The following is a 15,475-nucleotide window of genomic DNA, read 5'->3' on the forward strand; positions in this document are numbered from 1 at the left end:
GCGGTGGCCATCAGCGCAGGGGACGCCGCCCTCCTCAGCCGCATCTCTTTCGCTCCACGGAGCTTGTGGCCCGGAGGGGCTGGGGGTGACAAGAACACCTTTTAGTAAAAAGGTGCTGTTACTGGGGTTCCTTGCCTTCTGTGGGCATAGAGTTGGGCATGCGTGTGGGGTGGACGGGAGAAGAGGCAGAGCGGGGATTTAGGACGGAGAGGGAGCGGGCAGGCCCACTCTAAGTGTAACATGGATCGATCCTGAGTCGCGAGGAGAAGTTGGAGCGGGTTTGGTCTGTACCCAGAGTTTCTGTCCGGTCCCCGCCCTCCACTTCCCTGGTGTGTGAGCGCGCGCTTACAGACTCTCCCAGCATGTAAAGCCGGGACTATCCAGGCAGTTTGGCTATCCCCAACCCCCACCCCCACCCCAGCAACTGGTTCCAGAACAGCTGTCACGCTCCTTGCTTTGGTCCCCACCCCTGACTTCCCTCCTGCCTCCTTGTTAAGGCCTTAAGCGGGCAGGATAGAGATTTGGGGACTTGGGATTTGCCCTGTGGTGAGGGACTCTCCCTGCTCTTGATTTTTAAAGGTCCTGCATTTTCAAAAGGCTTTTTTTTTTTTCAAGTGCTTAGATCTCCTGTCTAGCTGTTTAAATTTGTGCTGGGTGAATCCTTGTCTTGGCCATGGACCATCTGTAAAATGGAGTAGGTGGCACTTGGTTATTCTCAAATTGAAGTGCCAAAGAATGTGTGTCAGCAATGAAAAAATTTTGGTTTGAAACTGATTATTTTGAAAGATAAAGCCCTCTACATATTTTCACTTTGGGGAAAAAAAACATCTAATATTGGTCATCTTTAATACTGAAGAGGAAAGGCGACTCCCTCCCCAGCTGGTCTTGGCAGGGAGACTCGGAGCAGCTTTCTGTGGTTTTCTGGGAAGAGGGTGACCCATCATCTGCAGGCCAGTTGCTTAATTAAAGCTCCATTGCAGAAAACCATTCTGAGATATAAATGGGGCCTATGATCGTTGGGGACAACATCTTCTGAGGTGTTTTAAAGAGTTACGCCAATTAACATAATAGATAAGAAGATAATGTGTAAATAAATAGGAAGGTGAAACTCACCTGACACCAGTACCTACCTATAAACTAACATCTTGGTTTACACTCTCTAAAAGGATTCTAAATGTCTCACTGTGTTACCCTGGGTTTTCATCCCACTTCTACTTCCCCTCCCCCCAAGAACCGTACCTGACCAACAATAATCTCTTCTTTGTTCTTGGAAGGTTGGAAGAACCTTAACGGGATGGGTGCAGCGAACTTTTCAGAGCACCCAGGCAGCTACGGCTTCCTCCAGGAATTCCTGTGCAGCTGAGGACAAAGCCACCGATCCTCTGCCCAAGGACTGCCCGGTTTCTTCTTACAACGAATGGGACCCCTTGGAGGAAGTGATAGTGGGCAGAGCAGAAAACGCCTGTGTTCCACCATTCACCGTGGAGGTGAAGGTAAAGCAAGGGTGTTCACATGTCTGAAGTGGGGGCACTCCTCACCTTCTGCAGTCTGGCTTCGCTCCCGCACTCCTCTAATTGCTTTCTCTTTACTCACTGCAGAGTCCCAAATCCAGGGTTGATTTTGAGTTCTCTTAACTGGCATCTCTGCAGTATTTGACACTATTCACACAGAATTCTGTGGAGTCTGAGAGATTCCTTTCTGGGGATGTTAGTTCTTTAACTACTCCTCACATCTTCTTTCACTGGCTATAGTGCTGGGGCTGGCCCTCTTCTCTTAGCTGTTCTCACAGCTTCAGATCCTACCTCGACTCGGGCCCAAATTTCTCTCCTGAACTCTGTCCAGATCAGCATGTTCCACTAACTCCTTACTGGATGTTGCCACAGGACCTCAAACGTGGCACATCTTGAATTCAACTGCCAGTCACTCTGCTAAACAGGACGCTTCTTCACTTTTTCCTTTCAGTTTTTGGCGTTCCTATTTACCCAAGCTAAAACACCAAAGAATCATCTTTGATTCCTATTTCGGTCACATCCTCCAGGTTCATTCTCCAAGATCTAACAAGCCTTTTGTTAAAGTGAACTTTGCCTCCAATCCTCTGCCGCTGCCTTTGGTCAGGTTGTCATCTACTGCCTGGACTATTGCAGTTAACTCCTTACTGGTCTCCCCTATTCACTCTTCTCTCCCAACCACCTTCCAGCTTCTATCAGAGCGATTTTTAAAAAACCAAAATTCAAGCATGTCACTCATCACTGCTGTATTTTCTACCTCTTTGCTTAAGATGAAGTCCTCGTGGTATTCAAAATCCTTCACAATTTGGCTCTTGTCTGCATTTCCAGGACTCCCCATTTCACTCACTGACTCATCTTAGGGATGTGTTAGTATGGCAGGTTAGCAGATGTGCATTCCTACTGGATCTCTCTCACCTGTAATATTCCACCCTGGTTTTCAACAGACTTTAAAAGATAACCATATACGCAGCCAAACCAGACTACTCACTAGTCCCCAAACAAGCCTCATGCCTTTTCTAACACCTACGTCTCTTCCACCCTTCTTCCAGCACCCCTCTTACCATGACTAGCTCCCATGGCACCTGCCACAGAGCCTTACAGGATTTCCCTGTAACGAGTAATATCTCTCTTTTTAAAAACTCCTAGTGTTCTTCATCTGTACTATTCTATGGCCAGGGCCTCTGTGGTTTGGTGTTCAGGTTGTATACTGCATAAGGGTCCCATAGCTGAGGGAGTGCCATCAATATTGTAGACACAGCCTACCCTTCCATTAATCATGTGTTACAAATATATCTTCAATGTACTTAAATTCCTCCTGAATGTTGACATTTGTATTTGTAATGTAGATTGAGGAAATAAGTTCTTTTACATCCTTGTCATCATCATCAGAAAGGTTGCCTACATTGTACCAGGGCTCCAGAGGTATGAGCAGAAAATAACTTAGCATTTGGAGAGATATTATGTTCATATAGAAACGAAGACTAATACTAAGTATCTTATGCCAACCAACTGAGAAGACAGTTGAACTGAAGTTACAGGAGAGCTAAGGAAAAAGCAATGACCAGGTGCAGAATAGTTGGAAGGTCTTCTAGAAGAAAAGATTCTTGAGTTAGACCTTGAAGACAGAGTAAGAAAAGTAACAAACTTCTAATTGTTCTGAAACTTATCTTTGGTTCTGATTTTGAAGAACAGATTAATTTCTATGTCATCCACATGTCTTAATTTTTTTTATCCTCACCTGAGGACAGTTTCCAATGAATTTTAGAGAGAAGGGAAGGGAGAGAGAGAGAGAGAACCATCAATGTGACGGAGAAATATTGATTGGTTGCCTCCGGCATGTGCCCGGACCTGGGCCAGGGGATTGAACCAGAAACCAAAGCATGTGCCCTGACCAGGAATTGAACCCTTGGCCTTTCCATGTATACAACGATGCTCCTACCAACCAGGGCCACATGTTTTAAAAGGCATGATCTTTTTAAAATCCTTTCTTGCAAAGATGTCCCATCCCCTAATCATTTTATTTTTATTTTAAAATATATTTTATTGATTTTTTACAGAAAGGAAAGGAGAGGGATAGAGAGTTAGAAACATCAATCAGCTGCCTCCTGCACACCCCCTACTGGGGATGTGCCCGCAACCAAGATACATGCCCTTGACCGGAATCGAACCTGGGACCCTTCAGTCCACAGGCTGACGCTCCATCCACCGAGCCAAACCAGTTAGGGCCCTAATCATTTTAATTAGGTGAAGTTAAATTTCAATTTCAGGCAATAGTTTATTCTTCTATTTGTTTTTAAAATTATTGATTTTTATACTATGTGATATTATGTAATCAGAATTCTCAGACATTATTTTTAGTTTTATGTTCCTTGACTTATAACTTTGGACTTTGTAATTTCATGGGATGTGGGAAGTGAACCAGGCTGAAATCAGGAGACTGGGATTGAATTAGGTACTTGATAAAGCTTGATAACTAGTCTCAGTTAATCAGTGGTTTTACCTTGTGCAAAATTCCACAAATTTCTGGGCCTCTGTAAAATCAAGGTATTAAGAAGTTTGATATCTACCTAACACAATTAAATATGAAGGTAAAAGGTTACATGTTAAGTATTTTAAAGGACAAAACCATAACTCATTGTAGTTGTATGGATCCAGTTTGCTAATTACATTATGAAAGTACACTGGAGGTATAATAGTTGTAGATATTAGTAGCATTAGCAGTATTGATTTCATTTATTTGTCTGGATATTTCTGCTTTATGCCACATACTAAAAACTAGGTATTGAGGGAGCAGAAAGCAAATCTAAGACATGCATGACCCCTGGGGGCAAGGCCTTACCATCTTCTAGTTGGAGGAAAATGACACCAATGTATTAATCAGTTGTGGGAACAATGAAAGATAAAACAATGTAGTAAATTATTTATATGCAATTACAGCATAAAATATGTGGGAAGATGTAAGTGCTAGCTAAACTTTATGTTGTCAGAAAACACAATTTTTAACACCTATATGGCTTTTTAATTCTGCAAAATATAATTAATACTTTCCATCAAATATGTGCTTTTTGTTTTGCTTTTATTTTTTATAAAGCCTTTGATAAAAGACCTTTTATGAAGTATAAAATCTATAAAAGTTAATGTAATATGTTTGTAGCTGGATAAATAAGAAATTTCTATTGAGGTTTCCTAGCCTTCCAAAGACTGTATTTAAAATTGATTTGGCAATCCCTGCTGAAAGATTTTAGGCTCTGAAAAACTATAAAGTTTCTAGGAATACAGCCACATCTCCACAACATTATTAAAAACAGTGTTTTAGTGTGTGTTTTTTATCTTGCAGACACTTGGTAAATGATTGATAACTCTTTTAGCAGGGTTATAAAGGAAGTGTAAATGGTTTCCAACCATCTCCTGGAAAATACAATGTACCCTGATCATTTGGACTTTGTCCAACCTTAGCCAGAGTATGAGCTATACAAGTCACACTTGTTCAAATAACTTGTTTCTCCCGGGGAAGTTGACTTTATATTTATTTAGGCAAGCTTTGCTCTGCACAAATAGTCACATAGGCTACTTTGGAATGTGCCTGGCAAGACGACATGGCTGTGCACCTGCCATGACCCAGTGTTACATTTTCAAAGGCTTCTTGTGCCGAAGTGGATTATAAGAGATGTGCCTGGCATGAGAAGGAAGAAGTGGTGAATGGATGGAGTACCAGAATGTGTCTGAGAGGAATATAAAGAGTCATTATTATCCTCTCCTTCTGGTTGCTGCTGCAGGACTTCCTAGGCGTAGACAACAGTGGAGTGCTTTTGTTTTGTTTTTTAAAAGAGTGGATTGGTCCTAAAAAATACATAGATACATGGAACAGACTGGCGGGTGCCAGAAGGGAGGGGGTAGGTGTAACTGGGTAAAGAAGGTGAAAGGATTAGCTAAAAAACATATGCATACACCATGAACAGGGACAATAGTGTGGTGAAGACCAAAGGAGGGGGAAGAGGGAGTAGGTGAAAGTGGGCCCTAACTGGTTTGGCTCAGTGGATAGAGCGTCGGCCTGCGGACTGAAGGGTCCCAGGTTCGATTCCGGTCAAGGGCATGTACCTTGGTTGCGGGCATATCCCCAGTGGGGGGTGTGCAGGAGGTAGCTGATCAATGTTTCTAACTCTCTATCCCTCTTCCTTCCTCTCTGTAAAAAAATCAATGAAATATATTAAAAAAAAATTTTTTTTAATGAAAAAAGAAGTACTCAAATTTTTAATACTGATAACATTTTTCTGGGGCTAGATATTGAGTCTATTGTTTACCTATAGATCTTCAAAAGTAAAGCAATTAATACTTTAGACAGGGGTTGGTAAACTTTTCTATGTAGGACCAAATAAATATTTCAGCCTTTGCAGACCATAGGTCTCTGTTGCGCAAGTACCCACTCTCAGCTCTGCCATTGTAGTGCAAAACAACCACAGACAATGTGTAAAGGAATGTGTGTTCGTTCCCATAACACTTTATGTACAAAAACAGGCAGAGGGCAGATTTAACCCATGGACTTTAGTTTGCCAATCTCTGTTTTAAAGCTTACTGACATTCTTCATGTTTGCTAAAGACCTGTTAGTTAGATTCCTAATCCTTCTCCAGCAGGTTCAGCTCCAGCCTAACTGATGTGAACCTAGATACTGAACTGAGAAGAGGCAGGTCTGCTTCCATATGTTTGATATTTGTTAGGCTGAGGTAAAGGTGGGAGTATAGCCAAAAATCTGGAAAAGACACCGTCTTTGACATTAAAGAGTTAAACATTTAGACAAACTATATTTCCTTACTCAGTTTTCCCTTCTTGAAAGCACTTACCACTATCTGAAATTGTCTGATCTGTGATGGCAACCTTCTTAACTGACATGATCAGGACTGGTAATTGGTCACTTATTCAATGATATATGGACATATTTTTTAAATACTGGCTTTAAACATTTTATAAAACTAAAATATATAAATGTACATTGCTTTGCCAACCTTTTGGTGAAGGTCACAGGCTTTTTCTTATCTTTGGATCTTCTGATTGGAATTCTGCTTCATCTATTTTGATAGGTTACATTCATATGCATCACCTATATTTCTCAATGTATTTCTTTAAATTAACTGAAAACTTAGCCACATGCAAAACAATCTCAATGAAGAATCCTCTAGATTTTTATACTTTTGAAATATTTTACTATTGTATCTACCCTAATTTAACAGTAATTTTTAGCAAATTGATTGGGCCTTTTTAAAAGCATTCAACTGTTTTCCATTCAGTTGTCTCTTAAACATCAAGGGGATTTAGACTTCTTCATTCAACAAATATTGAATGTCTTCCCAGAGAAGCACTGTGTCCATGCTGGGGTCCAACACTGGATGAGATGTGGTCTTAAGTCTCAATTCTGTTAAGCTGTACAAATTATGGTTCACCACCTATAAATCTATCGTGAGTCATATTTTTCTTCTGTATTTCACTTTCTTCTGCTTCTAGGCCAACACATACGAAAAGTACTGGCCATTTTACCAGAAGCATGGAGGCCATTATTTTCCCAAAGATCATTTGAAAAAGGCTGTTGCTGAAATTGAAGAAATGTGCAATATTTTAAAAATGGAAGGAGTGACAGTGAGGAGGCCTGACCCCATTGACTGGTCCTTAAAGTATAAAACTCCTGATTTTGAGTCTACGGGTAAGTGATGTTAGATCCCTAAATTGCTAGTGTCTTAATTTTTAATTTCTTTCTTAATGTGTAAGGAGAAAACTCTGATCATTTCTCAGAGGTTCCTTTGTTTTAATAATTCTTCAAAACTGTAAGGATTACTTAGGAACAGTTTGGTTCTTTTTGATATGATTAAGTTGTATACATTCAAAATTCATTGTAAATCTGGGATCTCCTTGAAAGAATCCACTTTTCTCAACTTCATGATAATTTTCTTACATAAGAAGAGTGGATTCTATTTAATTTTCCTCAAGAACCCAAGTTAAGAGAGAAACAGAAATATCCCCCCCCCTTTTTTTAATTGACACCACTACAAGATTGTTCTTGTGCCTGAGTTCAGTCTAATTCACAGTTCTAGAAGCTATCCTGTCCCAACTTTTATCTTATCATACTGATATTCCCTGAAGAATTCTGTTTCTGTGTAGCAAGAAAAAAGCTTTCAAAAGGTGGAAACTTGGGGTTCAAGACCATTTTGAACAAGAATCTTACTGCTTCACTTTTTTCTTTGTTTTGGTTTGGCTTCAGGATCCTCACACAGAATTCATGTTAACAATCTAGTATCTATCATTCCATATTTCTTTCATTTGCACATAATTATATACATTCACACATACAGATTTTCTGTAAAATTTTTTTTTACCAAAAAATGGGATCATATTATATAGACTTCTCTGTCTTGGCAATTAGCATTACTAAGGCTATTGTGGAACTTTCGGTCCGATAGGTTTATATGGTGCGATGCCTCGGGACATCTTGATGGTTGTGGGCAATGAGATTATTGAGGCTCCCATGGCATGGCGAGCTCGATTCTTTGAGTACCGTGCATACCGATCAATTATCAAAGACTACTTCCACCGTGGGGCCAAGTGGACAACAGCTCCTAAGCCCACAATGGCTGATGAGCTTTATGACCAGGTAAGTCCCAAATTATAGGTGTGCTTATTAGTAACTTTTCTAAATGATCCACAGTGAGATGGAGATTCTCTGATACCTTGTATTTGTTATGCATTTTATGATGAAAATAAGAGTAAATGATATTGTGATAATAATAGTTGTAATGGCTAATACTTATTTGGTGCTTACTATGTGTCAGGTCTTGAACTAAGGACTTTATTTACATCCTCAGTCCTTTTTACACTTCACAACCACCCCATGAGGAAATAGTATCATTCCATTACAGGGAGCAGCAAAATTTGCCTGAAGGCACGCAAAATTTGCCTGAGTCATCGGTGGAGAGAGAAAAGTCACTACACTCCATTCTGTTCTAGAAAAAGAATTTGGTCTACGGGCCAAATTCACATAAAAGGGAGTATATGCCCCTTATTAGATAATGTACTATTTGATCATTTATAGAAAGAATTAAAAAAAAACTTCTTCCAGGGGTTTAAAGACAGAAATAAATAATAAATTCATACTACCACACCCAATCAAATTTGGCAGGGAAACATGACATCTCATTTTATGGCAGGAGTTAGGCTCAGGACCAAATTCCTTTTCTAAAAGAACAGAATGACTTCATCCTGTTGACAGTCAATATTGTAGGTAGGTACATAAATCAATTATGGGTCACGGAATATTTTCAGAAACATTACTGCCTCTGTACCACTTGCTTCTAAGTATCAGGAAAATGCTGTCATGTCATTTTTTGTTGTTAGTTATTTTTTTTATTTTTTTGGTTTGGTTAGCATGTGCCTACATCTTACATGTTTTAGGGTAGTAGTATGTTGGGAAATGATGGTGATAAATGAATTTTCTTAATAAAAAATGTCCTATAAATAGTTTTCTCATGAACCAATGCATTGTGTGTGTTCATTCTTGTTCCAATTAGGATTACCCCATCCATTCTGTAGAAGACAGACACAAGTTGGCTGCTCAGGGAAAATTTGTAACGACTGAATTTGAGCCATGCTTTGATGCTGCTGACTTTATTCGAGCTGGAAGAGATATTTTTGCACAGAGAAGCCAGGTTGATAAAGGATGCCTCTGAAATTCCACACATTTTGTTATTGTCTTTTTTTATTTCCAAATTCAAGTATTTCCATCCTATTTTTAGTTTCCTGATTTATGTCTTCCTTTTGTTTTCAGGTTACAAACTACCTGGGCATTGAATGGATGCGTAGGCATCTTGCTCCACACTACAAAGTGCATATCATCTCCTTTAAAGATCCTAATCCAATGCATATTGATGCCACCTTCAATATCATTGGACCTGGTCTTGTGCTTTCCAACCCGGACCGACCGTGTCACCAGGTAAGGAAGTTGTTAGGACTCTGGAAAAGTAATAGAGTCTAGCAATGGAAGTCATTGCCACTTTTATTTTAAGCACTTCCATGAATCCTAATGGTTTTAAATGACAAATTCAGCAATATTCAACATTGTTATAATTGAAATTAGATTGCTTGTTATATTTACTACAAGATGTCCAACACTCAGACATATACAGTGTAGTGTCATCAGACTTTGGCTGTGCTGTGAGAGCCTCAAGCTTGTGCACATATGTATGTTTTGTTTGTTTTTAAAGTAGTATTACAATAGCTCCCTTTCATCCATGGGGATACATTCCAAGACCCCCTGTGGATGCCTAAAACCATGGATAGTACTGAACCCTATATATATACTATATTTTCCCTATACATATATACCTATAGTAGTTTAATTTATATAATAGGCACAGAAAGAAATCAACAATAAAACTAATAATAAAATAGAACAATGATAACAGTATACTGTAACCAAAGTTATGTGAATGTGGTCTCTTTCTCTCTCAAAATACCTGGAATTTTCCATTTAATATTTTCAGACCATAGTTGATCTCAGGTAACTGAAATCCCAGAAAGCAAAACCATGGGTAAGGTTCCAATTGCAGCTGCATTGCAAACAAGATGATCCCTGCATATCTGGGGCAGTGCCACTGCCCCTGGGCAGTGGGTATCTTCCCTCTCTAATGGGTCAGGCCTCCTTCAGCCAGCCCCACCCCAGGGGGAGGAGCAGAGCCGCTGCATTACAACTGATCTGTCCCCATCACCTGAGCCTCTTATATACGCCTGTTGCCCTCTACTTCCAATTGGGTGGTTGGTGAGTGATTTTGTTATTTGCTAGGCTTTAGTACATGTTTTTAAAATCACTATTTTGCCATGTCACTCTTCATTTTTATCCCATAAATTTAGACAAAATGATCAAGATTAGTTATTCATTTCAATATAATTCATTGCTATACTACTAGTAAGTGGGTAAGTGAACATAGGGACAGCTGAGTTATAATAAATAGGTCACTAAGGATAATTAGGGTTCTTAAGGAGTACAACCCTAACATTTGTATTTATACCATGGTCATAGATACAAAGTGATGGACTATGGAGTGGATGGACTATGGGATTGACAGTCACATTTTTGTTTTCTTATAACTAAATAGAAAATAATTTCATTTTCTTTCAAGAGGATTTCTCAAAAAAGGTGTCTTTGGCATTTTAAAATTTCTGAACCCAAGAAAAGCACAAGAATATTTTTAAAAGCTTTAACATTTCTGTTATTTTTAAACTTTAATCTGGTAATCTGGGGATTTTATGTATAATTTAAATTAGGATTCAGAGAAAATCATCCAAAGTCTTGAAAATTTAATTTCTTTATGTTGACAATTGAGAAGATAGCTTCTCAAAAATAATTATTAATCACAAAGGCTACTAGAGACCAAGAATGATAAGAATAGTATATATAGATGAAAGCCTCTTTGTTGTTTTTTCGGTCTTGCAGATTGATCTTTTCAAGAAAGCAGGATGGACCATAGTTACTCCTCCAATACCAGTCATTCCAGATGGTATGTTTACTTTTATGTACTCACAGACTAAAATGATTACTTCAGTGACCAAGAGTCTTTCACCTATAGATAGCAGCCCAAATTTTTAGAAATTCAGAGAAAACATTTCCCCAGTAAGGAGTGAACTGGCGCTTAGAACTACGGAGACTAAAACAAAGCTGCACTTGTGTTTACCCTCTCCTTCCACAGAAAATGAAAGTGAAAAGATGGGGAAAATCAGTATAAAATAACATCTCATAAAGCAAGAAAGGACTTCGTAAATAAAACAAAGTGAAATCCATATGTGTAATGAGTATAAATTGATGTGTAACATTTATAAATTGCCTTAAGATAAAAGAGGGAAAGTGAACTCTGAAAATTGAACTGTCACTTTAATGTTCTTCACTTTCAAATCCTTGATTTAAATAAAAATGATTGCAGACACAATTTAAAAGTTGTTGCTATTTTTAGATCACCCACTCTGGATGTCATCCAAATGGCTTTCCATGAATGTCTTAATGCTAGATGAAAAACGTGTTATGGTGGATGCCAATGAAGTCCCAATTCAAAAGATGTTTGAAAAGCTGGGTATGTATAATATAGGAAGCATGTTGTCATATATGAAGAACTGAAGAAATGACAAGCTAGGTTTGATGTATGCTTTATCTAATTCCTTTTCTGTTCCGTTTCGAGGTACCAAGTTGTTATTTTGTAGATGGACAATATTTTTGTTTTCAACAACATAACCTCAAAAGGTTGGAGATGCATCCCAGGCCCCTCAGTCTCCCCCCTAGCAATAAGTGTACCCCTCTTCTATGACTTACCTAACCTCCTGGGGCCCATGTGTGGACAACTGCCCCTTTGTAGTTGAGCATATACATTATTCAGCCCTTCCCCAAACAAGAAATTGTTGAGGGTACTTTAAAATAATTTAATGTCATTACATACTATAAATGACATAAGGGTACTGACACATAAGTGACTTATATGTATGATAAGCACAGTGAACAAAGTAATGAAATGCAATAGAGGATGTCAGTAAATCATCTTTGAACTAAAAAGCAAAACTGATTTTTATTTAGGTAAGAGTTTGCTTATCCTAATATTCAAAATATGGACCAGGTATTCTAATACTATGGAGGAAAGTGCTGAAAGAAGGGATTTTCATATAGCTGTTATATAGAGTACAGAAGTATGTGTGTTGATCACTAACATACTTGACATATCTTGAGTGTTAAATAAAGCCAGGTAGTTCACTTGTTGTAATTGAGTCATGTTTTGATTTATTTCAGGTGCACTACCCAGAAAAAATTTTTGACACTTTTAACACATCTCTCCTTAATGTAATCTATAATAATAAAAGTGTAATATGCTAATTAGACCAGATGTCCTTCTGGACAACCTTCCAGACAAAACCAGGGCTTCGAGGAAAGCCCAGGTTCCGGGTGCCTGCGGCGGCTGGAGGAAAGCCTGGTCCTGGGTGCCTGCTGGCAGCCGAGGGAAGGAAGTTCTACTCTTGCACGAATTTCGTGCATTGGGCCTCTAATATCAGTATAAAAAGAATTGGCCTATCAGAGTCAAATTGAGCCCAATCTAATGATTTAATCCCTAATCCAACCCCCTCCCCTTTCATTAAGTAACCCAATTGCTTGGGTTCAGTTTCTTTATCCATTAAGACTTTATTAATTCTCAACTTAAAATATTATCAAGTACCAAAGATCTGATTTACAAAGTTTTTGTGTTTTTTTTTGGTAATAAAGTCTTTTTAGACACAGGGAACTTGTTAAGCAAACCTTTTCAAGTAATTGAATTTTCTCCAATTCAGGATTAATATGGATCTAGAAATCTGAGTAAAATAGCTACAGCTATCAGGAAACATATGCTTGTATTTGAAAGCTCACCCCTTATCCCAAGCCTACTCCTTACCTCTGTCCTACCTACTCTTACTCTTCAAAGCCCTGCTCAGTCTCACTTTCTCAGGTAAGTCTTTCCGATGGCTCCTGCTGCCTTCCCCTGCCTGACCAAACCAATGGAACCTTTAGTGACTCTGTAGCTGATTTTTCCCCCTCAAAATAATGGGTTCTTGAGGGAGGAGAACAGATTTTCTTTTTAAAACCCCATAATGCCAACCACAATAGATTCTTCCTAAATACCACTGGTTGATTTGGCACATCATGGCCTTGTCAATACAAATAGTGCCAGATTAAACTAATTAATTGTCTCAGTACCTTTGGTACCGGTATGACCATACAACCGGATATTAAAATATGAGTTCTGTTTCAATGTTTCCTTAAGGTGGCCTGGTATAAAATCAGTCATATCAGATAAACTTTGCTTGTATGTAAGTAAAGTCAACTTTTCAGGTTGGGTAAATTATACTTTTCCTACTCAATTGACCTGGTAAAATTAGAAGCAGTCTGGCAAAATAGTTACAGCATAATTCTAAAGGCCTAGAAATATTAGTGCTTGATTGTTTTTTCAACATTTGACAGACATATCTGCTCATCCTACCTATTGTCTTGTGAATAGTCAGTGGCACAAAATAGAGTTGAGAATCTTTGCTGACTTTTTGGTGACTGTTTTATATAAGCCGTGGAACAGATCAGATAAAATATAATTGGTGAAAATAAAATTGAAAGACTCCCCTGGTTTGGGGTAGACTTGAGGATCAGAACTGTAGGCTTCCTGCCCTCTGTAGGCTTACTTCCTATAGGAGAACCTTCATGTGAATCCATCTAACTGGCCACGTCTCTCTCGTTCAATGCAGGTATCAGTACCATTAAGGTTAACATTCGTAGTGCCAATTCCCTGGGAGGAGGCTTCCACTGCTGGACCTGCGATGTCCGGCGCCGAGGCACCCTACAGTCCTACTTTGACTGACCACACTTGATGGGGCTTGTGGCGTAGGGACAAGGTTCATTTTCCTGCTTTAAGAAGTGCATGAACTATAGTGCTTTAAACAATCATATCCTTAACAGGGGTCTTAAGCCTTCATTTTCTTTGTTACGAGGAAAATAACTTGTGCTATGTCTTACTTTCTGCTCCTAAATTTATTTGCTATTTGGCTTCAAGCATATAGTAACTTGGCCACTAATATTTAACCATCTACCTCTGTTTTTAATTTTCTTTCCAAAAGGCAGCTTGAACTGTTAGTCCTAATCTTCACTTTTTTTTTTTTTTACTTTTTGTTACACTTGTGAATGATCGTATCACTTCTTTTTTCTTAATGAAAGATTTAGAATATTCACAAATCTTAAGTAGAACCAGATAATTATCTCTTTTTCTAATGAATTTTCGTAATTTTTATTTGTTAAAAAAATAACCTAGACTATACAAACATTTAAGTAAATTTTCCATGAATGTTTTTAATACTCTCATCTCAACAGTGGTGATGTTTGCTACTAAAAACCTTTCCATACAACTTACCTCATTTCAAGTGATTTATTTTCATCTCTTTTTCTTCTCTGATTATAATTTTATAGAAATATTTAGTGCAATAGGATATAACTACCAGTTCCCATCTCTAAATTTTGATATTCAGCATCGAATGGATATATTACACCTTTTGGTAATCTAAGATTTGTTTACAGATGTGCAAATTATTTAAAGTGCAGACTTCAAAGACATTAAAAACTAACAGAGGTAAAACCTACATGTGATATGAAGTAATTTTAATGTTGAATACTGTATGTGTATTTTTATTCTAATAAAGTTTTGTGTTACAGAAAATGGATTTTATTAGAGTTTGGTGTCAATCTAATTATTTTGAGCGAATTACAGGATGTAACTCTTGGGACAGAATTCTAATGCTCTGATATAATCAATATAGTCGTCTCTAGTAGATAAAAATTTAAGCCTAATTCTTGTATTCAGAAATGTTTAGCAGAGCCCAATTTTGTTTATTAATTTACTCATTCAAAAATATCTGAATGTCTTCTGAATATAAGGGACTCATCCCAGGCCCCAGAAAAAAAAAAAAAAAAGAGTCTCTGTTCAAGATGCTAAATGTTTTGACTAATGAAAAACCTGGGGGGCGGGAGATAGGTTTCAACCATGCCCTTGCCAACACTTTTGCTCCTGTGTATCCTGCTGTCTTTTTCGTCCAACACAGAAACACCTATCAGTCCTACACCTGGACTGACTCCTGCTTTAAAAAAATCTATATGATCGTGTGGATTGGGGCACACTTGGGGTATACATTCCCCGGCCAAAATACTACTTGATCATGCTATTTACACACCCTCCACATTCTCCTCAGTGTCTATTCCAAACCTTCACTCTGTTCTCTTACTTGATCATATTACTTCATTTTTCACAGAAAAAATGGCAGCCATCATGTGTCAGTTCCCTCAGCTTTTCTGTTCCAATCCCGTACAAATTTATATGCATTTGCATTCTCTGGTTAAAGTTATTTTTCTCCTTGCCTTTACTAGCTAAATTTCTAAAGCTTA

The 15,475-nt window shown here is 38.3% G+C and overlaps 1 protein-coding gene across 1 annotated transcript in view; it reads left to right on the top strand.

Annotated features, from left to right (window-relative positions):
- The window catches only part of GATM (glycine amidinotransferase (L-arginine:glycine amidinotransferase)), a 15,714-nt gene extending 957 nt beyond the window's left edge, over positions 1-14,757 (top strand). Inside the window, exons 2-9 of the mRNA XM_005877572.2 lie at positions 1,275-1,493; positions 7,006-7,201; positions 7,956-8,146; positions 9,060-9,197; positions 9,317-9,481; positions 10,982-11,045; positions 11,496-11,612; positions 13,792-14,757. Coding sequence (XP_005877634.1) covers positions 1,275-1,493; positions 7,006-7,201; positions 7,956-8,146; positions 9,060-9,197; positions 9,317-9,481; positions 10,982-11,045; positions 11,496-11,612; positions 13,792-13,904 — 1,203 coding nt within the window. The 3' untranslated portion in view covers positions 13,905-14,757. The remainder of the gene's footprint in view (positions 1-1,274; positions 1,494-7,005; positions 7,202-7,955; positions 8,147-9,059; positions 9,198-9,316; positions 9,482-10,981; positions 11,046-11,495; positions 11,613-13,791) is intronic.
- Positions 14,758-15,475: the final 718 nt, after the last annotated feature.

The sequence above is a fragment of the Myotis brandtii genome, unplaced genomic scaffold (genome assembly GCF_000412655.1).
Source record: "Myotis brandtii unplaced genomic scaffold, ASM41265v1 scaffold521, whole genome shotgun sequence".
In the NCBI taxonomy this organism is placed as follows: Eukaryota; Metazoa; Chordata; class Mammalia; order Chiroptera; family Vespertilionidae; genus Myotis; species Myotis brandtii.